Source organism: Camellia sinensis, chromosome 2 (assembly GCF_055761805.1).
Source record: "Camellia sinensis isolate YWXY chromosome 2, ASM5576180v1, whole genome shotgun sequence".
Lineage (NCBI taxonomy): Eukaryota > Viridiplantae > Streptophyta > Magnoliopsida > Ericales > Theaceae > Camellia > Camellia sinensis.
Window position 1 is genome coordinate 165,180,790 of NC_138962.1, and position 25,271 is coordinate 165,206,060.

General features: G+C 33.5%; 2 protein-coding genes across 2 annotated transcripts; one reads left to right on the forward strand and one right to left on the reverse strand.

The window, feature by feature from the left end:
- The first annotated feature begins 5,459 nt into the window (after nucleotides 1-5,459).
- UPM1 (urophorphyrin methylase 1) lies at nucleotides 5,460-15,786 on the forward strand. The gene is made up of 5 exons (XM_028250401.2): nucleotides 5,460-6,230; nucleotides 9,467-9,544; nucleotides 9,672-9,741; nucleotides 10,656-10,933; nucleotides 15,258-15,786. The coding sequence occupies exons 1-5, from the start codon at nucleotides 5,703-5,705 to the stop codon at nucleotides 15,405-15,407; spliced, it is 1,104 nt and encodes a 367-aa protein (XP_028106202.2). The 5' UTR covers nucleotides 5,460-5,702; the 3' UTR covers nucleotides 15,408-15,786.
- Nucleotides 15,787-19,618: 3,832 nt separating this feature from the next.
- Nucleotides 19,619-23,607, reverse strand: LOC114305337 (O-fucosyltransferase 20). Its single transcript, XM_028250404.2, has 6 exons — nucleotides 22,697-23,607; nucleotides 22,103-22,271; nucleotides 21,425-21,514; nucleotides 20,826-21,109; nucleotides 20,456-20,714; nucleotides 19,619-20,289 (listed from the first exon to the last, which is right to left on the reverse strand). The coding sequence occupies exons 1-6, from the start codon at nucleotides 23,287-23,289 to the stop codon at nucleotides 20,056-20,058; spliced, it is 1,629 nt and encodes a 542-aa protein (XP_028106205.2). The 5' UTR covers nucleotides 23,290-23,607; the 3' UTR covers nucleotides 19,619-20,055.
- Nucleotides 23,608-25,271: the final 1,664 nt, after the last annotated feature.

Here is a 25,271-nt window from a genome sequence, read left to right on the forward strand (position 1 = left end):
AGAAGGATTCCATTTTGGTGGGATTGCCCAATGAAAAGCAAACAGAGAGGGATTAAATTTTTAACTTTTCTATGTTCTTTTTTTACGAGAGGTAGTTTCAAGTGTTCAAACTCACCTATATAGGAGTTGAATACGAAATTTCTTACCATAAAGTGGTATTATCCAACCACAAGATCAAAAGTCCTTAGTTACAATTGCTTTCGGGGAACAAACTTTGTTCGAAATTAAAGCTGATCAAAATTTATCTTTAGTCAATCATGTCACGAGAAATATTGAATGGATTAGTAATGTTACTCATTAAAAACGAGATGTTAGATTACGCAACTTTAATTAATAATTTTGCAACTAAAATTGCAAAGAGAGAAATGTTTAAGTAATGTTTTGCTACAATTTGTTTACTTTTTATTTAGGTATTATAATTTTAGATTGTTTTGGTGTTTTTTTTCTTTATTGTGAATTGGATTTTGATATCTATGTACGTAAAGTTTAGTAAAAAAAACTTTTGTAGCTATATATAGAAGTAATTTTTTTTAGTAAATTACAATGCACTCTCTGAGATTGATTAAAATACAAATTACCCCCTGTGATTCTAAAAATTACATTCCACCTCTTAAGGTTTCTAATTTCATAACAAATCGCTCCTTTTATTAATAAATTATTAATTCAATTAAAAGTTTTTAATAATGTTATAAATATGTTTTAATTAATATTTAAATAATTTTATTATTATATAGCAGAGCAATTATGAATTTCTTTTTTTTAGTTAATTCTGTTAAATAAAAAATTTTAACAAGGGGATATTCGTAATTTTTCGAACTATAAGAGACAATATGTACTTTAAATAAACTTCAAGGGTGTATTTATAATTTACCCTCTCTTTTTTTTAGTGTGTAAATATATAAAAAGCCTACGTCAGAGTTTTACCTAGGGTTCGTAAAACCTCAAGATGGGCCATTGAGTTGGAGTAAAACTTTTTGTTGTTGTACTCTTGAAGTGCATGGGAAGGGAAGGGAGGGTGAGGTGGAAGGAAAAGCAAGTGAAGGGTTGGAGGAGTATCAGAGTAGGGGTGGTGGGGGTGGAGGTAAGAGGTGATATATATGTATATATATGTGAGGACGTGTATTAAAGTATCGGAGTAGGGGTGATGGGGTGGAGGTAAGAGGTGATATATATGTATATATATGTGAGTACCTATGGGTTAAAAATTAATTATTAAAAAAGAAAAAAAAAAGTGTGCGTTAATAGGTGGATAGCTGGATTGATTTATATTAATAAATTATTTAATTTGATTAATATGTGATTTAAGTAAATAGAGTGAACCTTTCGGTTTTGCGGCTTTGGTTATAACAGGGGGAACTCACGAGCCCACGAGCCCAATCTATTGGCTAAATTTATTAAGAAAAATGCTTTGGAGCTCTAATTTTTGAGCTCTAAAGGTAGCTCTAATGAGTTGGCAGTGGGCTCCACCCACAATGATGTGATGCTTTGGTCTTGGTTTGTTTTTATTTATTTTATTTTTGTTCATTGTCATGTCATTAGTGCTCCATTAGAGCACCAAAATTAGTGGTCTGAATCATTATTGATTTATTAATCTATAAGTCTTGTCCTTTCTTTCTTTTTTTTATTAATATTTTAAAAAATATACGTTTTAGAACTTATTAAGAAGGGAGCCCTTATTTCCACTCTATTTCACTCCAAATATCCCTTCTTTGTTCTAAATAATACCCCTGGAATTTTAGTTTTTCAAGGAGTACATTTTGTGTAAAAATGTATTAATATAACTATGTATAATAAATGATAAGGAAATTAGTGTATTGGAACAAAATGAAACGAGAATAGCGGCTTCCATTAAAAAAAATATACAAAACCTATAGACCTGAGGTGTAGGAATGGCAACAGCCGGGGCGGGCCGGGAATCACACTCCTCATCCCCGATCCCCAATGGGGAACATATCACCGCCCCCGTCCCCGCCCCCTAATGAGGATCGGGTTTTCCCGACCCCGCAAATTGCCGGGCAAAAAAAAAAAAAAAAAAAAACAACTCCAAAAAATACAAAAATTCATCAACAACAACAACATCATCATCGCCAAATCATATTTGTTCATCATCATCATCAACAACAACAACACACCCATACACCAGAATTCACACACACACAGACATATATATATATATATATTCAACAGATCTAATAGATTTGAGCTCAAATGTGAAAAATAAAAAACCTAACACATTAAACAGATTATCATTTTCTTCATCTTTATCAACAACAGATCTGAGTTCAAATCTAATATATATATTTAAAAGAGAGAGAGAGAGAGAAAGAAAGAGAGAGAGAGAGATGGATGGGCAGATTTGAAGGAAGAGGGTGGTGCGAAACCCTAGCCTTAGGTAGAAATGGCGACGGATCTGAAGGGGACTCCTCAACTTGGATCTTGGCAACGGTGACCAGAATTCCAGATCTAAAGAACAAAAGCAAAAAACAAAGAGAGAGAGAGAGAGTAATTAGAGAGGATGAGATACCGTGAGAGAGAGGATGAGCGGCCGCCAATGAGAGAGAAGAAGAAGAAGAAGAAAAAGAAGAGGAAGAAGAAGCCACCGCCATGATGCTGTGAGGGAGAAATGACGTCAATGAGAAAGAGAGAAGGAGTCCCCGTCGACGCCATGAGCACCTACAGTAGAGAGAGAAAGGAAGAGAGACTAAGAGAAGAGAAGTGAGTGTTAGTGAGAAAAAGGCTGAAAATGAGAATAACTGAATCAGAATAACCTAAACATATATATATATATATATGGAAAATATTCGGGGATTATATGGAGATTATTCGAGGCAGGGCCGGGGGAACCTATCCTTGCCCTCGGCCCGAAAATCGTCGGGGATTCAATTTTCAATACCATCCCCAGCCCTATAGGAGGTGATTTTCGGGGAAAACCAGTTCTAATCGGGGATTAGGGGGTTGGGTCCCCATCGAGTCAGGTTCAAATTGCCATCCCTACTAGGGTGCTGCTGTACCTTAAGCCTGTTGTGCCCCTTGTGGAGGGTTGTCTCGTGTCTCTTTCGATGATCTGAACTATTATATTGTAAGGTTTTTCAAGAATATTATCCATGTAAAAAATTAAGTTAATCAAATATTCGTAACTCTATGATTGTTTTTAAAAATTTATGAAAATTATGTTAACCGTTAATTTTTATAAAAACAAATGGGCTTTTGTTGTAGGGCTGCAAATATCTAATCAACTTGATTTTTTGCGAATGATCTACTAAACGAATCCTACAATATGAACAGTTCAGATTATCGAAAGAGGCTCAGGAGAACCCTCCACAAAGGAGCACGACAGCCTGTTGCACCTTTGCGCACAATAGGATCTCCAAATTCATAATCATATAAGGAAGAGTAAGGTTGTAAACGAGTCGAGCCGAAGTTTGAGGAGTTCAAGCTCGGCTCGTTTACTTATCAAACTTGTTTATTGAATTCGAACTCGGCTCAGCCCAATAATATTTATGAAACTCGAACTGGGCTCGGCCATTATTTAAATAAAAAATATTATTTATATTATTTAAAACATAGAATGATGTATTTATGCAATATATAAATAATATATTTATTATATAATTTAAATAATGATAAATAAGGCGAGCTTATTCGAGCTCAAATTCGAGTCGTTTATTAAATAAGGTTAATATTCGAGTTCGAATTTAACTCATTTACTAAATGAGCTGAGCCTTTATTGAGTTAAGCCGAGTCGTACCAGCTTGTGAGTAGTTTGGCTCATTTGCAGCCTAAGGAAGAGGCATGAGCACCAACGTGGTGGACACTGGACATCAATTTACACGGGCTTACCTATTATTGTGGAGAAAGGTTGGAACAATATTGCATTATTCAATTCTCAAATTGCAAATTGCAATTGACCTGATGAATGATAGATTGCCCAATGGGCTCGCTTTAAATTCCTGTAGTTTAAGATTCAAGATTCCTGTTGAAAAAATTAGCGAAAATATTATTTTATGGGCATGTATGATATTAAGTATAGTGATTATTTTATTTTAATTGTAAGAATGTGATTAATGAAATTGTTTGGTGCATATAATTTTTTTTTTTCCATTTTTATCTTACTATCGTTGGACCATTGTTGGTCATCGAAAATGTTGTTAGAGGTGGTTGGCGGCGACTAGTGGCAGTGATATAAACAAATATGCAAATTAAGTAAACAAATAAATGACATGTGCACAAATAGATAAACAAATTCATCTTTCAAATTGTTATTATCCTTATGGATCCAAAAAATTAGAGTTTAGAGCTATTGCTCCAAAGTTTTCAAAAATGGATTTATGATGCGAGTACTCTCTTTTTTTTTTTTAATTTCCTTTGTAGTCAAAAAAGAAAGAAAAGAAAAAAGAAATATTTATTATACATGGGCTTGGATAAACCTGGCACTACGGATGTAATCGGTTCGATACAGTCGATATTTAGGTAAAAAATTATACCAAATTGATAATATCGATTTTATTATTTTGAATATCGATATAGACGGCTTCTCCCATTAAATCGCACCAAACTGAACTGATTGAAACGGTTCGGTTTGGTGCAATTTAATCGATTTAAGATTTTTCAAACTTGAACCACTTTTAAATATAATCATTAATCTATATAAAAACATTAAATTAATTATTTGTCTACCATTTCAAACATATCCAATCCATCCATTTAATACATATTTTTTAATTCCTAAATTAACAAAAATAAAAAAAATAAAAATACTATTGTTTCAAGAATAATGAGTTAGAATTAAGATTATATATAATAAAAATTTACAAACTTAGGTTATAAAGATAATAAGGTTAATAATTTATTATATTTATTAATATCATTATATTATTAGATTATATATATTACAAATACAATATATGTTAAAGCGATCGATTTCAGTTTAGATCAGTGCGCAAAGTACTTAAACCGATACTGAACCAAAAATTGAAAAAATCAAATTTAAAAACTGCTCAAATCGATTTTTGTTAAAAAATAGATCACATATAATTAATTTGATCCCATTCAATTGATTTAGGCAATTTTTTTACTTTTTCTTGCGTCCCTACCTGGCACACAGATGTAGGCGTTGTACTAATTATAGGATCCATCTGGGTTTCTATTTCTAATTTGACAAGATCCGGCTCACAAAAAGGCCCAACCATTCTACATAATTCATAGCCCACCCATCCAAGGGCCCACCCCAACACCCCCATGGCCGCCTCCAGTTGCCCCACTTCCTCTGCAACTTCAGGTTCCACAATTTCTTTCACCCTACAACTCTTTCCCACAAAGCATCAGAATATAAACCAATAGGCACCAGCCACGTACCCTTCATGGTCATTCCTGCTTTTTCAACTGTTTTCACATTGCCAGTAATTGGATCCTTGCAAAGCATATTCAAACAGTCCAACTATAGCCAATAAAAACTTTCCATTCCAAAGCCTCATTTTTTATCTCCCAAAGAACAAATGTCCCACTCAAACCCCCAAAAGCTACCATTGCCTTCTCATCCTCCCCAAAAATTCAAACCCAAAAGCCAAACTCAAACTCAACTCTGTCTCTTCATATGTATAGACCTCAATATATGGCTACATTCAAACCCTCTTCATGGGATTTAACTAAAAACAGTTTAGACCAAACCCATCTCTCTCTCCCTCTCAAAATTGTAAATTGACATGGCTCTTGTTAATAAGCTTCCTTCAATCCCTTCTTCTTCACCCCAATTCAGAAAACCCAGTTCCTTAAATTTGAACCCAGTTTGTTCCATACGCTACACCTCCTCTTCTTCCTCACCCTTCACAGAAAATCACTCCATTGAGCGCTACCAAAGAGACAACTGGCTATACAAGAACCAATTGGACCAACCCATTTCCTGCCCTGTCCCACCTGATCCGGACTCAATCCGGGACTACGACATAGCTCTGCAGCTTCCCGAGCTGAAGAGGCTGCTTGAGGTGTTAAGAGAGAAGAGAGAGAGTGGTGGGTTTGGAGGAGAGAGAGGGAGGGGACCCGGGAACGTGTTCTTGGTGGGTACAGGACCCGGTGACCCGGAACTGTTGACTGTGAAGGCTGTGAGAGTGATTCAGAGCGCTCATCTTTTGTTGTATGATCGATTGGTGTCCAATGAGGTGTTGAATTTGGTGGGTGATGATGCTAGGCTTCTCTACGTTGGCAAGACTGCTGGGTACCATAGCCGAACCCAGGTCAGTATTTTTCTATATGTGCATTTTGTCAAATGTATATTTGTTGTTATTTTGATATTTGCAAGTAGGTTGTACAGATGAATAGAAATGTCCATGAATTTGGATCGTGGGTTTGCTTCATTTCTTTCTTTGGTCTCTGATTTTGTCATGTTGTTTTGGAAGTTATTGTATTTGGGTTTGTCTTTGTTTGGACCCTGCCATTTGGTTGGCATTTGATTTCTACCAATCTTCTGTAGAGGAAGAGAGACAGATAGAGGAAAAACAAGAAACTTTGGAAAAAAATCAAAACAAACTAAGCCTTAAGTCCATCAAATGGGGTTGGTTATATGAATCATTTAAGGTCATTTCGTTAGTTAAATTAAGTAGATCCATATCTCTATTTATAACGCTAGCCGGCATTAATCTAGGCTTATCCGATCCCTTAACACTTTCATTTACCGTCACTGCATCGCATCTCTTCACTATTACTTTTGTTGGTCTCCGTTGAATATGACCAAACCATCTCAATCGATTCTCTCTCAACTTATCTTCTATCGATGCTACTCCTATCCATTTCCAAATACACTCATTCCTAATTTTGTCTTGTCTAGTCTTGCCACACATCCACCTTAGCATCCTCATCTTAGCAACACTCATCTTATCTACATATTGTTTCTTGGTTGTCCAACACTTCGTTCCATATAACATCGCTAGTCTTATAGAACTTTCCTTTTAGTCTAGTGGGTATTCGTTTATCGTACAGTACCCCAAACGTACTTCTTCACTTAAGTCATCGCACCTTAATCCTATGGGTCATATCCACATCAATCTCCCTCGTCGTTGTGATAATCGATCCTAAATAACGAAAATATTCACTCTTAGATAGTTCTCGGTTCTCAATCTTCACTTCTCCTCTGCTTTTATCGTTACTGTTACTAAATTTATACTCCATATCTTAGTTGCAGGAATCGTCCTAACAGGTGACGAATCTTCGTAAGAAATGCGATTCCGCGTTTCTTAGAAAGAAACGTGCAGGAATTGCGTTTCCGTAGAGAGAGAAACGCGATCCTGGCCAAGATGGGATCGTAAAGGGGAGAGAGAGAGAGACAGAAAGAGAGAGAAACCCTAACCTTCGACCTCGACATGAGAGGAGGAGAAAGGGCTTCGATCATCTTCGTCACTCTCGCGATCGTCTTCATCAGTCTCTCGATCGTCTTCGTCTTCGTCTTCGTCAGTCTCTTGATCGCGTCTCCTCTTCATCTCTATTCGTTGTTCCTTCACTCTCTCTCTTCATCTATTCTGTGGAAGAAACTGAGATCATATATAATATATATGATATATAATATATATAATAAATATAATTTATCATATATTATATATAATATATAATATATATGATATATAATATATATAATAAATACAATTTATCATATATTATGTATGTAATAAAAAAATATTTAATTATTATTTCTTAAAATATCATATATAATAATAATTTTTGTAAATTATTATTTCTTAACTTTTTAACATATAATAAATAAAATAAATCATCCAATTATTTAAAAAAAATCTAATTAAACCATATATAATAAAAAAAATATATAAAATATCTAATTTTTCTTTTTATTTATTTTAACATAATTTATTATTCCTTATTTATTATAATTTTTTATTTATAATATATATCAATTAAAAATAAAAAAATAAATTAACAATAATACATTATTTAAAAAATATAATAAATAAATAAAATAATTAATGTATATTAAAATAAAAATATTTATAAAAAAACTTTTAATGTGGATTAAAATATATATATATATATATATATATATATTACCGCTCCCCGAGACGCTCCCAACTTAAGAAACTTCTATCGGCTCACGATTCCTCGCTCCCGCTCCCGCCCCCGCCCCCGCCCCCGCTCCCGCTTCGTGCAACTATGCTCCATATACTCTGTCTTTGTTCTGCTTATCCGGAATCCTTTAGATCAAGTACTTTTCTTCAAACTTCCAACTTTGTGTTAACTCCTTCTCTAGCCTCATCCACTAACATGATATCATCTGTAAAAAGTATACACAATGGCACATCATCCTAAATATTTCTCATCAACTCATCTATAACTAAAGTAAAAAGATAAGGATTTAAGGTAGATCCTTGATGTAACCCTACAATGATAGAGAATTTATTTGTCTCTCCAGCAGGTGATCTAATAGTAGTCATCATCCCTTTATGCATGTCCCTAATCACATCAATATAACATTTTGTCACCCCTTTCTTTTTTAACACCCACCATATTATATCCCGAAACACTCTATCATATGCTTTCTCAAGGTCAATAAACACCATATAAATATCTCTTTTCTTTTCTTTATACTTTTCTATTACTCTCCTCAAAAGATAGATCGCTTCCATTGTTGACCTGCCAGGCATAAACCTAAATTGATTCTCTGACACCTCTGTTATATCTCGCAATTGGCGTTCCATCACCCTCTCCTATACTTTCATTATATGACACATTAGCTTGATTCCTCTATAGTAGTTGCAATTTTGAACATCTCTTTTATTCTTATAGATTGGTACTAAAATACTCTTCCTCCACTCATTTAGCATGTTCCTAGTTAACAAAATTTTGCTAAACAACCTAGCCAACCAAGTAATTCTCTTTTTACCCAAACACTTCCAAGTTTCAATAGGGATATCGTCGGGTTCTAAAGTCTTATTTGATTTCATCTTCTTAAGTGCAATCTCCACTTCAAAGTTCCTAATCCTACGATAGAAAGCTAAGGTGGTGTTTGGTGAAGATGGAACGAAATGATTGTTCCATCAAAATATCCATTCTTACGTTGGTTTACTAAAAATTAGTGCTCGACAGGTAGGTTATTAGATTGAGTCGAAAGCATAGCAATGCAAAAAGGTTTAAATGATAGAAATTGCATTACAAATAAAATTATCATTCACGGGATACATGTCATTCCATTTGGAGGCTGAGTAATAATCATTCCATTCAATTCACCCTTTTCCAGCCAACCAAATGCTACCTAAGGAAAAAAGAAAGGAAACAAATAAGTCTCTGTAGTGGCCACAGGGCCGAGTAAAGGATTATGATCAACTAAAATGAGTTCAATATTTTATCATTCCCAAATTATGAACAATTCAGTTCTACAATTTTCTTTCCTTTTTTGTTCCCTTCATCTTCTTAACTATCAAAGGGAGTGTCATTGCATGACAAACTTATTTCTGGGGATTATTTGCAGGAGGAGATTCATGAGTTGCTTTTGAATTTTGCAGAAGCTGGGGCTACTGTTGTAAGACTTAAAGGAGGTGATCCTCTGGTGCGTGCCCACTTAAATGTTATAGTAATCAACTTCCATGAAATTATCTTGGACTTGTTATGCTATGTTTTTTACCCCTGAAAAATATATTATTCTAAATATTTTGGCATTTTTGTCGGTTTGTTAGGTGTTTGGGAGGGGTGGGGAGGAGATGGATTTTCTGCAGCAACAAGGGATTCAAGTGCAAGTCATTCCAGGTATATGACATAGACTGTAAAGCTCTAAGTCTCATCATTGAAATGAGGCTCATATGTTTTCCTTTTGCCCTAATAACTTGATAATGAAACTTACTTCAATAAATTGAATCCTGAGTTGTTTAACAAAATGATGTTGAGTTCCTTCTATTGGTATTCTAGACTTTTTATTTATCATTACCTTTATTTGGAGAACTTTGCCCTTTCCTGGAAAATATAGAAAGATTTATCATACACTTTAAGGACAAGCAAACTAAGGGTATAGAGAACTTTTTTTTTTTTTTCCATTAGAGTATGGAAAGCAGGATTCATGTAGCCGACCCCATTTGATAGGACTTAAGGCTTGGCTTGGTTTGGTTTGGTTTAGAGTATGGAAAGCAAACTAGTATGGGGAAGTCACACTAATAGATGTGAGAATCTGTCCCTTAGAGTTCAGGTGATGGGAGTTTCAATCACATTCACTATGCAAAAATATGCAGTACGTTGCTGAGGACTTCCTTTTCATGTACAGAAAAATCTTACCTGTTGCTTCCTCACAAGCAGGAATCTCCCGATGTAATTGAAGCGAGTATGAGAGAAAAACTTACTCAAAAGTTTATTATCATCTTCTTACTTAAAAATTGCTGTGTTTACCCATGTATACAGGTTTCTACCGTTTGGTTCTTTCCAATGCAATTTCTTTACTAAGCTAAAAATAATAAAAGGTTATTTATATGGAGTACATCAGGGTGGATTCCTCGCAGAACCTAATGTTGCAACATGTGGTGTCTCAGTGTATGGAAACCTAGCAGTTTTCTTATTCTGATACTTCACCCCCATTGTTGTTTATAACCAATTTAGCATGGTCTCTTTGACTCAAAGTTCTTTTCTTCTCAACAAATGAAGAGATGATGATTAGTATGTTCATTGATTTGTAGGTATTACTGCTGCTTCAGGAATAGCAGCAGAGTTGGGCATTCCATTAACTCACCGGGGTGTTGCAAATAGTGTTAGATTTCTTACTGGCCACTCTAGGAAAGGAGGAACGGACCCCTTGTTTGTAGCAGAAAATGCAGCTGACCCTGATTCAACCTTGGTTGTTTATATGGGTTTGTCAACTCTTCCTTCACTTGCCTTCAAGTTGATGCATCATGGATTGCCACCCAATACACCAGCTGCCGCAGTTGAGCGAGGGACTACACCTCAACAACGTGTGGTAAGCAATCGTGGTCTTGACCTATTTTCACCTTATTTGCTCCATGTCTCATTTTTTGTTAATTCATTCATTCAAGTTCACAAATTATCAATCAAAGATCATTCTATGTGAAGCATATCAAAGACAAAATGTGAAGAAAAAAAAAAATTATTGGATTACATTTCACTAGCATGCAAGATTCCCATGTAGCTTGCCTGAAGGTTTGATTCCTCTAGCAATTTATCAATGGTTAACATTTTTGTTCAATAGTTTTATTTTTAGAACTCTACCAATGGAAATTAAAAATATCTAAGGTTAATTACACTTAACAAACCTACAATTTCACCAAAATTTCACTTTGGTCTTTCTATTTTCAATTGTGAGTCCACTCCTTACACTTTTAAGTCAAGCAATGTCGCCCTTCCATCCATTTACTGTTAATGAGGCTAATAGAAATTAAAGGTAGAGCTGCCATACTGAGAATTTGGTAAAAGTGCAAGGACTAAAGTGAAATTTTATGCTAATGAGACGAGAAAAATGTCGCGTATTACTTAAATGACAGATTTTTTCGCCCTTATTTAACACCAAACTAACGAGAGGGGCACATTTCAATTTGACCGAAAGCTTAGGAGGTTGACTATTACAATTGAAAAATGAGGGAACAAAAATGAAATTTGATGTAAAATGCAAAGGTGCAAATTGTAATTTACCCAAATATCCATTTAGACCCATCATCATACACCAAGTTACGATCCTGCTGCTTTCAGACATGAAAATGGTGGAAGACATCTCATTAACGTGAACGTTATTATCTTTCTTCTTCTTTTTTTTTTTTTTTTTTATTGGCGAATGTTAACTTTATTGTCATCAGTATACATAATGCCTCGGAATGGCTCTCAAATTTCATGACGTGAATAAAAATGATTAGGGGGGACAATTTTTTGTCTATTGTTTTCATTTTCATATGGCAAGTCCTGAATCCATGCTCTGCTTGTGTAAAAATGTATTTTACTAGCTGTGTATCAAAAAGGAAAACGTTCAGAACATCCCATGGAAATGGCATTATTTCATATTTGCACTCTTACCTTTTAAAGGCTCAAATTTGTCCCCTTGAAAGTAAAATTCATAATGTGAGTTATTTATTTCAACATTTGAAATAAAATCTCCCAGAAAACATGCATAACAGTGGCCCCAAATCTTACAGTATTTGTTATTATTTTTTCATTAGCAACAAAATAAATATTATTTAAAAAGAATACAAAAGAGAAGAATGAGTAGTCCAAAGAAAGAAATTCAAAAACAAAGAAAGTGTGACAGGTATAACACCTTCCTCTTGTCTCTGGAAATCAAAAATAGTTGAATTCCTTTAAAAAGACAGTGACAGGTAACACACCTTATCCCATAAAGAATCAACATCCTCTATCTTATCATCAAAAATCGTAGCATTATACTTCAACCAAATAACTTAAAAAGTTGTATAAAAGATGCAATCCCACAAAAAATATTGATTTCTTGTTGCACCTAAATAAAACCAAACCATACCAAACCAAGCCTTGTTTAGACACCCAAGAAGGTACAGCCACCCAACAAACATCCACCAATTGGAAAAGCCCTATTTAGACAAAGCCAATAGGCAATACAAAAATAAATGATTCAAAGATTTTTCTTTTTTCTTCTTACATAGTGTATCATTGAGGACGAAGATGGTGATTAGGTCTCCTTTTTAATGAGAAAACCATAGAAGTATTGGAAACATTATGAGAACAAAACCGACGATACAAATATGGAAACAAAACATCAAAAGAAGTGTCACTTTCAAAGACAACAAATGGGAAAAAAGACGAATAATATAAAGGGGTATATGGGATGATCTAAATAAGTATACTTTTTGACTTTTTATGAAAAGATGTACAGAAAAGTAGAGAGGTGATGTGACTCAAATACGTGCACTTATCTAAATAAGTGTACTTATGTAGTGCATACCAAATAGCCCCTAAGATAGATTTTCATGGAAATCGACAATTCCTTTTTAATTACAAGACAATCCATACCATACCATTAGCTTGAACCCCATATTTACTCTTAGTAATGGGATGTCATAAAAAAACACTTGATGCAAGATCTCCATAACTACTTTCTAAGAAAAGCGATATTTCTTACCACAATGTTTCCTATAGCAAGATACTCTTTATCTTTAGGTAGACATACCACCTCTCGTTTCACCAAATGATTCTTTTTCTCTTCATCTATGCGTTTCCACAAGAAATTCCTCATCATTTTCTCAATCTTATTTTCTACCCTAACCAGAATCTCAAGGCAAATAATAAATTGAAATACTATATTAAAGTATACACCTACTTTAGAAAACAAAGCTCTGTTCCACCTATCCAACCTCGTACCAATCTAATGGTGGAGCCCCAAAACACTCAACCCTTAGGGTTATCCCCCAACAGTCACCCCAAGTACTTGAATTAGTTGGATGTTAGAGTTTACGAGGGAATCGTTATTGTTGGAAAAAGTTGCTGAAAAGATTTGGAATGTTGAATTTCCTAATGAGGGAATGAAAGTAACAAATTTATTAAGAAGATTAATAGAGAAGTATAAGAAAACAAAATGAGGGATTTACATATGGATTTTATAGATTTAGAAAAAGCTTATGATAAAGTGCCTAAAGATATAATATGGTGGGTGTTGAAGAAAAAATGTGACCAAAGGTACAATGATGCGATAAAAGATATGTATTATGGACTTGTGATTATGATTGGATCACCTGCTTCAGAAACTAGTGAATTTTCAATAACTTTAAGGTTGTGTCAAGGGTCAAATTTGAATCCTTACCTATTTGCCTTAGTCATGTATGAATCAACTAAACACATCCATGATGTTCCATGGAGTATGTTATTCACTGATAATATTGTTCTAGTGGATGAAATTAATGAAGGAATTAATATTAGAATTGAATACGTAGAATGCAATTTTAGTGACATTAGAAGCAGAAATAATGGATAAGTGAATATTGAAAATCAAGAGATAACAAATAGTGAATTCGTTACCTAGGTTTAATAAGGATGGTTAGGCTTAGAGATGTTGTGATTTGTAGAATCAAAATAGGTTAACTCAAATGAAGGAATGCATTTAGCAAATTGTGATCGACGAATATGAACAAAATTAAAAGAAAATTGTTATTGAACAACTATAAGGTTAGTGATGATTTGTGGTACAAAATTGTACTACTAAGAAACAACACGTTCATAAAATGAGTATAACTAAGATGAAAATACTTAAATGGATGTGATAAGACTAGGAAAGAATTGGAAATGAATATATTTGTGAAATGGTAGTAGTGGCATCAATAGAATATAAGTTGAAGAAGAACACACCAAAATGATTTGGTTTTGTACAACGGTAACTTATAGATGCAATGATGACCAACATATGAATTTATTTAATTTAATTGAGCATATAGCCTTTGATAGAGTAGAAGGCGAAAAAAGTTAAATCACAGACTGAAGAGCCTCAAATTGTTTATGGCAAACCTATAAAGTTAAATCTGACAACAATGTTAATATAATAGAAGAAAGGAAATGACTATTATTATGAAACAATTTTAAGTTCGTTATACTTTGAACTTATTTCTAAGATAGGTAGAACCTTCTTATATTTTTATTTTTTTGTCTTTTTAGCACTTGGGTCACCAAAACATGCTTAGGAAATTACAATCTTCAAGGTTGACCTTTCTTATGTTGTGTACTTGGGCATCAAGTTAGACATAGGAGTATATAGGGCTCTATTTGGTGCAACTTATGGAGCTACTTATAGCTTCTTTTTCTTTTTTTCCTTTTTTTTTTTTTTTTGGAAAATTTATCAGAGTTTTTGCTGCAACATCTGCTTACAGCTTATGAGGCATAAATAGTTTAAATAAGTTAAAAAAATCTTATTATTGGTAAGAAAGGAGAAAGGTGCTTTTAGCTTCTGCTTTCAACTTATCAACCTTCAACTTACTAAAAGTTACACCGAACCAGTCCTATGTATGCACTTGTGTTAAAACTTCCCGGTTTCTTACCCTTTAAGAAGCACTGACACTTTGTGTGCACTCTAAATACATGTTGAAGCATTTATAGATTAAATATATAACGGGTATTTCAATATCTTACAATTGTTTTGTATTATTTAAAATGTAATTTTTACATGAATGATATCTTGATAATAAATTTTTAACATGTTCCAAGCATAGTGTCCCTGCATTTTTTTTAATCGCCATGTCAACATGTCCGTATCGTGTCACATGACTGTGGTTCTAGCTTATATTGAATGACTGATTGCAATTACTTTCCCAATTCTGCAGGTTTTTGCTGAACTAAAGGATCTTGCTGACGAAATTACATCAGCCCAATTAATATCGCCTACACTCATCATTGTTGGGAAAGTTGTTGAACTTTCACCATTCTGGCCCTATTCTTCTAAGGAGGCTTCCTTTTTGGTAGAGGCTAGATAACATATTTGAGGCATGGGAACGGTAACTTTTTTTGTTTTTGTTTTTTTTCCTTTCCTTTATTGCTGCCTTCAAGCTTCCTTCTGGTATTTGAATCTGACTGCTCGTGGATTGGTGTGCATCTGGGTCAGATATCATATCTCAATGTTTTAGATTGAGAATGTGAAGAATTAATCTACAAAGAGAATTGAAAATTTTGATGCTTCGCTTAGTCTCATGGCAGATTGCAAGCTTCTGTTTTTATTTCCTTTTTGGATTTGTACTTTCCAAATGGGTAGGATAAACTTCTTCTGATAAGTCATTAGATTGAGCCTCACTTTGTAATGTGGATAGCATTCAAATTTTTGCCAATTTCCTCCAGTAAATTTTTTGTTATTTTTAAGCTTCTCGGATGGTATGTTTATGCACTACTAAAGAATTACGCCCAGCAGAGCGAACATGAATTCAGTGAAGTTTTTTGACTTAAAATGCATTGCATCTAATACAGTTTGGAAATGCATTGCATCTAATACTTCGTATGCATCAACGTTTGAACCATCTAGAGAGAGGTAGTTTGCCACAGGTCGCCCCTTCTGTTGTGGAGCTTCCAGTCTCCAAAACCATTGAACTTCCAACATTTCGACATGAAAAACCATGGAACTTCCAACAATTTGCCAGGAAAGAGGTTGGCACAGGAAACAATTTTGCTTACCATCCCCAAATGTATGTTTAGTATGATTTGGGGATGATAAAATTGTAACCATGGAATATATATTTGGGGATGGTAACCATAGAACATACATTTGCAAGGGGTGAGTATTCAGTATTTGAGCATATTGCAAGGGGTGTAAATTTGGTCCGATTCACACTGGCTCTCTTTAAAATTTAAATTAGGTTGGGCCACAAGTCAAAAAATTAGGTTCAAGCCCACGCCTAGGCCTAGGAGTATTTAGGCTTGTGCTTGACTTGCACATTTATTTTATTTCTATTTTTTCTACTAAAAATTACACCAAACGTTGAGCGAAGCGTGTTTCGAGACAAGCTTTGAGTGGGGCTTAAGTGGGCAGGGCTCACGGGTTGGATAGGGTTACAAAACACACGGCCTAGTCCCAAGCCCAAGTCCAGAGTACTGGATTAGGATTGGGCCCAAGCTTAGTTGGGCTGCCAGGCCAGACCCACTTGGGCCTTTTTTTTTTTTTTTTTACAGAAAAGTTAGGGGTATAAAAATAATTCGTGAGCTGTCAAAACTGGCACCGCAACGGTTTCGGCAACCCACGGATCATTTGTACATCCCTCTCCTGTAAAAATAAAAAATAAAATAAAAAAAAAGAAAGAACACTCTGAATTATCACTTCTGGACCTGAGTAACCTAATTCTAGGGTACTGGAGATGGTGACACAGGCCGTGTTCATGCAACAATAATAGAGACTACTAATTTTGGAGTTCTAAAAAGACCACTAATGACATGGCACTCAATAAAAAAAGAAAAAAAATACAACACCAAGGTCAAAACATCAAATCATTCATGGTGGGACCCACTGCCACATCATTAGTGGTAGCACTAATTAGTGCTCTCACTCATTTTCCCGTGTTCATGACATCACCAATTCACATACCGCTATGGTTCTCAGCTGTCTAGGGATGGCAATGGGGGTTAATGGGGTGGATATTAATTTCCCATCCCCATTCCTCTATAATAAATTTTCCCCATTCCCCATTCTCCATTCCCCATGGGTATCACCCTCTCCATTTCTTAATGGGTATGGATTTTTCCCAACCCACTTTAATCCCCATTTTTTTATATATATATATATTTAATGTTAACAACTTTTTTTTTTTTAATGTTCACAACAAAAGCTAAATATACATTCAATCTTTTTTCTTTCTTTTTTAATATATTTAATGTTAACAACCTTTTTTTTTTTTTTTTAAGGGTTTTAGCTAAATATACCTTCAATCTTTTTTCTTTCTTTTTTAATATATTTAATGTTAACAACTTTTTTTTTTTTTTTTTAAGGTTTACAACAAAAGCTAAATATACATTCAATCTTATTTTATTTTATTTGGTTCAACAACAAAATCAAATACACATTAATTAATTAATTAAAAAGTTTGTTTTATAATAATCAAATATATAATTTTGAGACAATCAAATATATATATATATATATATGTTGTATAAATTGTGAACCTTAAAAATAAAAATAATTCCCTATTATTTCTATTCTTTATTACCAGTTTTAGCAACCAAGTTTTGAATATTAGTAACATTCACAGTTAGTTTTGTAATTTCAGGTGATAATTCCCCCATTCAATTCGGAGAAGTTCAGGATGTTTATAAATTTATTTAGCTTACTCGGATGTAATTTATTTAGTTCAGGATGTAATTTCAGGAGAAGCTATTTGAATTTTTAAAAAATGGTTGTGAACCTTAAAAATAAAAATAATAATAAAAAAAAAGATTGGATGTATATTTAGTTTTAGTTGTGGATCTTAAAAAAAAAAAAAAAAAAAAAAAAAAAAAAAAAAAAAAAGAAGTTGGTTGTGAACTTGAAAAAAAAAATAAATAAAAAAAAGAAAAAAGATTGAATGTATATTTAGTTTTGGTTGTGAATCTTAAAAAAAAAAAAAAAAAAAAAAAAAAAAACATATGGGGAAATTAGTGGGTACCCATCCCCAACCCGTCCCCTGTGGATATTTAAAGAATATCACATACCCTACCCATGAATAAGAAAAAAAGAAAAAAATCCATGTATTTGGGTTGGTTCTCCATAGATACCCACAAGGTAAGTTATCTATTGTCATCCCTACAGCTGTCATGTTATCAATGACAGCCATGAGTAATAAAGCTTGCTTTTTAAAATTTGGTTTTCAGGGACCATTCCAGGGCCTCTGTACTTTTTACCTCCAATATAGTTATTTCACAACACAAACACAAACACAAAAACATTTTGTATAATGAAAGCATATTGTTGTTGTTTCTCATGACAAATCGTTTCAAAGCTGTGCTCCTTTTCCAGCAGCACATTCAGGCTTCGTTTGGAAAATTTTAATTTAATTTGATTTTTTTGATTAATTTAGTCTGATTAAATCAATTTTATTTGAAAAGAATTTTTTACCTTTTTTGATTTGAATGTAATAGTTATGAGAGAGAAAAAACAAAATAATTATGGTTTAAATGTAATATTTTATTTTATTAAATTATTTATTTATTTTTATTTATTTTTTTTTTTGGTACTTATTTAGGCAAAAAATTGTTGCCAGCAACTCCAAGTTCAAGATTTAAATTCCAAGCTTTGGCATTACAACCTTGAAATAATACTCCAACCATTGCTTAACAAGTTTGGCCAAAAAAGTTGGGATTAAAAACAAGGGAATGGCTTCCCTCCAATCCAATCACGGATTGGAGAGTACTGTTGAGTCTGTGAAAGTCTACCACGAGTCTCGTTTTAATAATTCGAACCATTCAATATGTAAAACTCATCAAATACTATGTCTAAAAAAAATCACGTTGATCGGATATCAATAACTATATGATCAAATTAGTTTTGTATGAAAAAAAATGAATGGCGAAAAATAAACAACTTACAAAAATTTAATTTAATCACATTGCTATCGATATCCGACCAATATAATTTTTTACAAATATATAGTATTTAACGAGTTTTACAAATTCAACAGTTTTGATTATCAAAACAAGACTCATGATAGACTCACACAGGGCCAACAATTCAGATTATCAAAACGAGACGCATGGTAGATCTCCACGAGGCCATTGCCTTAAAAAAAAATACAAAAGACAAAATAAATTAAATAAATTAATAAGACAAAATGTCACATCCAAATCATAATCATTTTACTTTCTCTTATAAAAATAAAAAAAAAAATCAAAAAAATCAACTCAAATAAACTTTATAATCCCAAACTAAAAAAATCACAACTGAAAAAAACGAACTAAAAAGTCTTAACCAAACCACAACTACAAACTCCCAACTCCCACTCCTTAAAATAGATCACAGGACATAAACAATTCATGCCTCATGGTAAACTCCCAACACCCACTGCTTAAAATAGATCACAGAACATAACAAATAATTCATGCCCCACCAGAAACCATTAAAGAGGAAAAAAAAAAAAAAAAAAAAAAAAAAAACACAGAAGAAAAGAAAAGAAAAAAGCTGTAGACATAGAACTGAATTATGCAAAGAAAAATATCAAAAAAGAAGAGCCTAATATAATACAATCTCAGTGGAAATACACCTCTATATATGTACATTTATTGATCAAGTCATACATTGATACATTACAAAGAATGAACAAAAAAAATTTTTGTTTTTTTTTCAAATCTGAAAAATCCCTATCCCCTCTTCTTTTTCTCTTTCAGGAATCAAAAAATGAAGCTATGCCATCAATTGTGGTATTATAACCCTAAAAAAAATTATTCATCGTGTATTTGTACATAAGCAAGTGGAAAAGTATATTGGACCGTGGCAACATAAGTGAATTGTAGTGATTGCTCATCTCCAAAGCTGACTTCTTTGCCGCCTCCTGCAATGGTTGCACTTCAAGACCATGTTCTGACCTATAGACACTTCTAGTTTTCATCACGCTCCGTCTCGGAGCATTCATTCTGATGAAGACCTCAATACATGGGAATATTGGAGTTGTGGAATCATGAGGAATGTGAATTTGAATCATTGCACATACATCCAGGAGCAGGAAACTTGGTAACATCCCTTCCGGCTTTGCTAGTCCTGAGATCTGGCTGCCCTAAGGAATCTTGGTGCAAATCCATTATAATCCTATTGAACTCTGCTTCAGGGAGAGAAGCATTTAGGAAGTAGGGAAGCATCTGTCGTTTGTTTGGCGTAATATACTTCTTGTGCCCCGCAAATGCCCTATGTCCCTGTATTGCCAGAAACACACAGAATTTAGTACAATATTTCTACATAATTTTAGAGTTTGCATTGCTCGAAATCTAAAGCAAACCATTGTTGGACCACCTTAATTCATAAATGTATTGATCCAATCAGATTAGTTTCGCAAGTGATTAAGGTGGTTGGTGACAATACCTGAATTGCATGACCCATATTTCCACCGTGTGATGGCATGAACACATCACTATTATCAGCTACTATATAATCAATAGCGGCCAAAACAGAAGCCTTGCTTGCGAATGGCTCAAGCTCCCCAGGCAAGACAAGGTCTTCCTTGTTGTACAAATTAGGAAATTCTCTAATTAGCGGTAGCAATGCTTCTTTCCCTCCCAATGGATTCCCACCAGCCCAATATATTCTTGCATTCTTTGGAGCTCCTAAAGCTTTAAGGAGCCTAAAACACAAACCAAATAGTCCATCTCAGTTATTACATGTTTTGAAAATCAGACAAGAAAGTACAATGATTATAACCACAAATAATCAAGCAAATAGAATTAAAACTTACCGTGTAACATCTAATGCATTTAGGGGACAGAGGCCTGCAAGCTTTCTTTCATGATAAGTCATCTTTGATTTTGAAGTTAAGAGCTCTGGCCGTAGTTTTCTCTCATTGCTTATCATTTCGTCATACTCGTGACTCAAACCAGGAAGACAACCTGTCCTCACCCATACATCCTTCTCTAATCGTAGATGAAGAGCAAGATAAGGTCCCTTACTCCTCATCCTCTCTGTGAGCTTATTACCAAGTTCTAGGATCGGTGGAGCGAACTTCAGTGCTTGAAATGCCACCTACAGCCACACAAAACTTAGATCAATTGCTGCCACGTTCGGACAAATAGCAAAATAAGCACAGTTCAAAGAAGTGACATAAAACCCCCATTTCGCATTAGCTAAAAAAAGTAAAAGCATGTTTGTCTTGAGCTAAAAAAGCTAAAAATAAGCCAACTTTTCTACTAACAAAAAAACTACTTTCTTTAGCGATTACCAAACACATCACTTGTTTTAGATTTAAAAGAGCAATTGCCAAACTCAGTCAAGCAACCATTAGAAGTTTTCAAATTGCATACTTATTCATTAAAGGAATCTTAAAATCCAAAGAGGTACCTTGCAACGGAGCTTCTGAAGATCAGAAGGGAGATCTTTAGAAAGCTTTGAATCGAAACCACGTATGAGCAGAACACCATCCCTCCTAAGCTGCATAACCAACAAAAATAGCATCAGTACGATCATTCATGCCACTTCACAACCAATTGAGCACTTGTTTCTCAAACATGCGGAAACTTTCAAACTAATAAAGCAAAATAGTGAAAACCACTCGATAAAACAAAACTGGGAGTCACTTCGAACATCCATTAGTTGAATTAGTCATAACCTTTAAGACCGCAAATAAAGTTACGCGATGACAAAAAAAGGCCCATCCATCCAAAAATTAATATTATTTTAAGAAAAATAATCAGCCAAATACTACGACGAGTAGTAAAAGATAACGCAGTTTTAACAATTCAAACTTCTAAGTTATCTCTATAGCATTTGTTATTGTTACTAGAAAACAAGGATCAGAATAACAAACCAAATTAATGTTTTGCCAAACTACAATCATAGGAACTACTAAGATCTGCCAAGTTCATAACTTTAATGATGAATTGTGGGCCATTGATTTTTTGTTTTTGTTTATGCTGGCATATTGGTTTTTGCAAAACAATCTGTTTAAGCAATGAACTGTCAAGCATGAGCTAAATAAGTAACTTCAAAGTCAGACAAGGCAGTGTTCGTGTTTCATACTCGTCTGTGGTAATGCGCACGGATCCATTGAGGGTTGACATTAACCGGCATCTGTCTATCCTCCACCGGCCTCGACATCAAATGTGTCGATGGCAGCGATGAAACTATTCTCACGTCATTGGCTAGAACCTTTTTAAAGTGTTCCAAATCAAAAATATCAGAAAATTCACTGCACATAACAGAGAAAACAAACAAAAACAAATTGTAAGGTTCCTCCAAAATGTATGATCCAAGAAGGGGAATAAATGCAATTGAACTTGACTACAACAAACAGATTTTGATAATCTCCAAATGAAATCAAATGGTGTCAACTATAACCCAAATGGGTATTTGGTATGTTGAATCAAAATGACAAAAATTGATAATTTGACCCAAACAAAATAAATAAATAAATAAATAAAGGTAATAACAATTATACCAAATGGTTGTTTCCTTTCCTAGGATGAACCAAAATCAGATACATTTACTGATTTAGGCCTCAAAAAACAAAGTTACCAAATGAAAACAAATGGGTTTTTTTGTTGAATTAACTAAAAAATGGAATAAAACAATGGATTTGGGCTAGAAAAAGGAAAATGAAGAGATTGAACAAACCTTTCATCGCCCCAAATAACGTTGACTTGCAAGACGGGAACAACCAGAGCTGCCCCAAGAATTCTTGCAATCACCACAGCATCAACAATCTGATTTCTTTGCTGATTCATCCCACCTGAGACCACCACCATCAGATAATTTTTCCTGTCCTTCACAATCTCTCCACTCCATTTCTTGTACTCTCTAGTGAAATCCAAACAAGGCTTATATCCCAACCCATCAGGTTGTTTCCAAAACTCACTCTGTTCTTGTTCTTGTACTTGTTCTTCATCTCTTTTCTCCACATCTCCAACATTGTTATGAAGCTGTGAAATCGAAAACCCATCTCTAAATGATGGTTCTTGATGAAGAATCCAACATGGGTTGGGAGAGAATGGGACTAATGGGTCGAGATTGAACCACATCTTCAACATTCCAAGAAAAGCGCAGAGAAAGAGAGAAAGAAACCAGAACCTTGGGTTCTTCCATGACATGGTCTTGTTCTTTGATGATTTCTTTGGAGAAAGAAGAAGAGATTGTAGAGAAGAAGATGAGAGAGTGCTGATTATCTGAGATGGGACTGATATGTAAGCTTGTTTCTTCGATTTCGCCATTACAGAACACAAAACAGAGACCCTTGAGGGCCTTTGTCTTCTCTCTCTGTTTATTGGTGAGATTTTCTTTGGCTTTCTTGGAAAGTTTTTAGAGAGAGAAAAGAGGAGAGAGAAAGGAAGGAAGGTGCGGGCGGCGGGAAGGCCAAGTTCTCGATACAGCAATCCGCGTCGGATTGAAAAGGGTAGTCAGCAAAGAGAGGTATGTGAGTGAATCAGACGTTGTTTTTGGGTCTAAAATTGTCTGTGAGAACTGTTTTATATGTGTAAAGTAGGAACTATTCTGTTTTATATTTTATTTATCTCCAACGTTTGGTTTTCAATTTGACAATGAATCCATTATTTTTTTTTAATAGACAATTAAGACCATTTCCAACACTTTATTAAATTTAAATTTGATAAAAAAAAAAATGTCTAAAACACGAGAATCAATTCTTCCATAAACTGATATCAAATAGATGGAAAGTTATTTTTCTTATCAAATCAAATCAAATGAGTTTTATTTTTTTATCAAATTTGTCGGTGACTAATCAAATGAGTTTTATTTTTTTATCAAATTTGTCGGTGACTATTGGATGGACCTGACAACTTTTTTCTTGTAAAATTATCCATAAAGTGTTGGTCAATTTATAGAAACCGATCGACCGGTCAGATATTCGCTCGATCATCCTCTTGATTGATTGATGTTTTGATGAAAAATATAAATTATCTGTTGAAATACTCAATATCAGATGAAATTTTTACTTAAACTTATTCAAATTTAATATATATATATATATATATATATAAAGAATAAACATTAGAGATGATGCTCTAATCCCTGGAGTAATGGATTATACGTTTAAGAGAGAAAATTTGATGTATTATGTTGACTCGAATGGTGCAAAATGGTTTTAAATATTTTAATTGATTTTCCCCATCTTTTTGACATACCTTACGATAAAGTGGTTAGATAACTTCATTCAATTTTTTTTTTTTTTTCTTCACTAAAAGAGAAATTCATCTTCTTCTTTTTTTTCTTTTTTTCTTCTTCTTTTCATTTCTCTCTTGCCAAGAACTATTTTTGAGAAAAGAGAAATAGGAGGGGCTAATTACTATAGTAGAAAGTTACGAATTGTAAAAAGAGAGGATGGGAGACATTTTGTTAGAGCAACTTCAATTATACTTTCTATTTTTCACTAGTCAAAACATAAAAATGGTAAATTTTTTATTTTACCTAATTTTTTTTATTTGTAGACTCCATCGTTACTTTTTATTGGAGAAATAATAGCAGAGTGGTGGCAAAAAAAAAAAAATTATAAATCAATAGTAAAATTTATACAGTTTAATAATTAAAATGTTATACTTTTTCGTAATTTTATAAAAAAAAAAAATTACTATATCACTAACACTGTACAGTTATTTACCCGTCTTTATTTTACTTATCTATCCATATAAATTGTTTAAAAAAATCTCTTAAGAGCATGCTCATCATACTAATTAATTTTTTGTTATATTTTAGTTTAAAAGTTTCTTTTTTCTATTTTGGCTATTCATATTTTAAATAACTATCCAACAAACTCTCTATTATTTTGTCATGCTATTTAAACATTATTTTTATTAATTTTAATTATAATTATTTTTATAAACTCTACGCAACTAATTCCAAAAAATCAAAAGTAAAATTTGTGAATGTTTGACTAGCCCAAACCACTAGCACATTTGTTGAGCCAAATCCACTATAACTAGTTTGATGAAATTGAAATTTAATGATTTTCACACTATTTTAACTGGAAAATAAAAATAATTAGTTTGATGAAAATGCTCTATGGCTTTTTAAATGTAGCTAGTCTTGAAATTTTTTGTTAAAATAATTATTGCAATAGCTAATTCGTTGAAGTAAGGATAATACTAGTTATAATACCTAAGAAGCCTAAGTTCCTTTGTTTTTGCATTGATGGTTTTTACGAGTTTATTTTATCTTTTTTTTTCTTTAAACATTCATA

Coding starts and splice junctions, on each gene's coding strand:
- UPM1 (XM_028250401.2), top strand. CDS start 5,703: ATGGCTCTTGTTAATAAGCTTCCTTCAATCCCTTCTTCTTCACCCCAA. Junction 9,742..10,655: donor TCAAGTGCAAGTCATTCCAG/GTATATGACATA, acceptor ATTGATTTGTAG/GTATTACTGCTGCTTCAGGA. Junction 10,934..15,257: donor CTACACCTCAACAACGTGTG/GTAAGCAATCGT, acceptor CCAATTCTGCAG/GTTTTTGCTGAACTAAAGGA.
- LOC114305337 (XM_028250404.2), bottom strand. CDS start 23,289: ATGGCGAAATCGAAGAAACAAGCTTACATATCAGTCCCATCTCAGATA. Junction 21,110..21,424: donor TTCAGAAGCTCCGTTGCAAG/GTACCTCTTTGG, acceptor GTGTGGCTGTAG/GTGGCATTTCAAGCACTGAA. Junction 20,715..20,825: donor AATGCATTAGATGTTACACG/GTAAGTTTTAAT, acceptor TTTGTGTTTTAG/GCTCCTTAAAGCTTTAGGAG.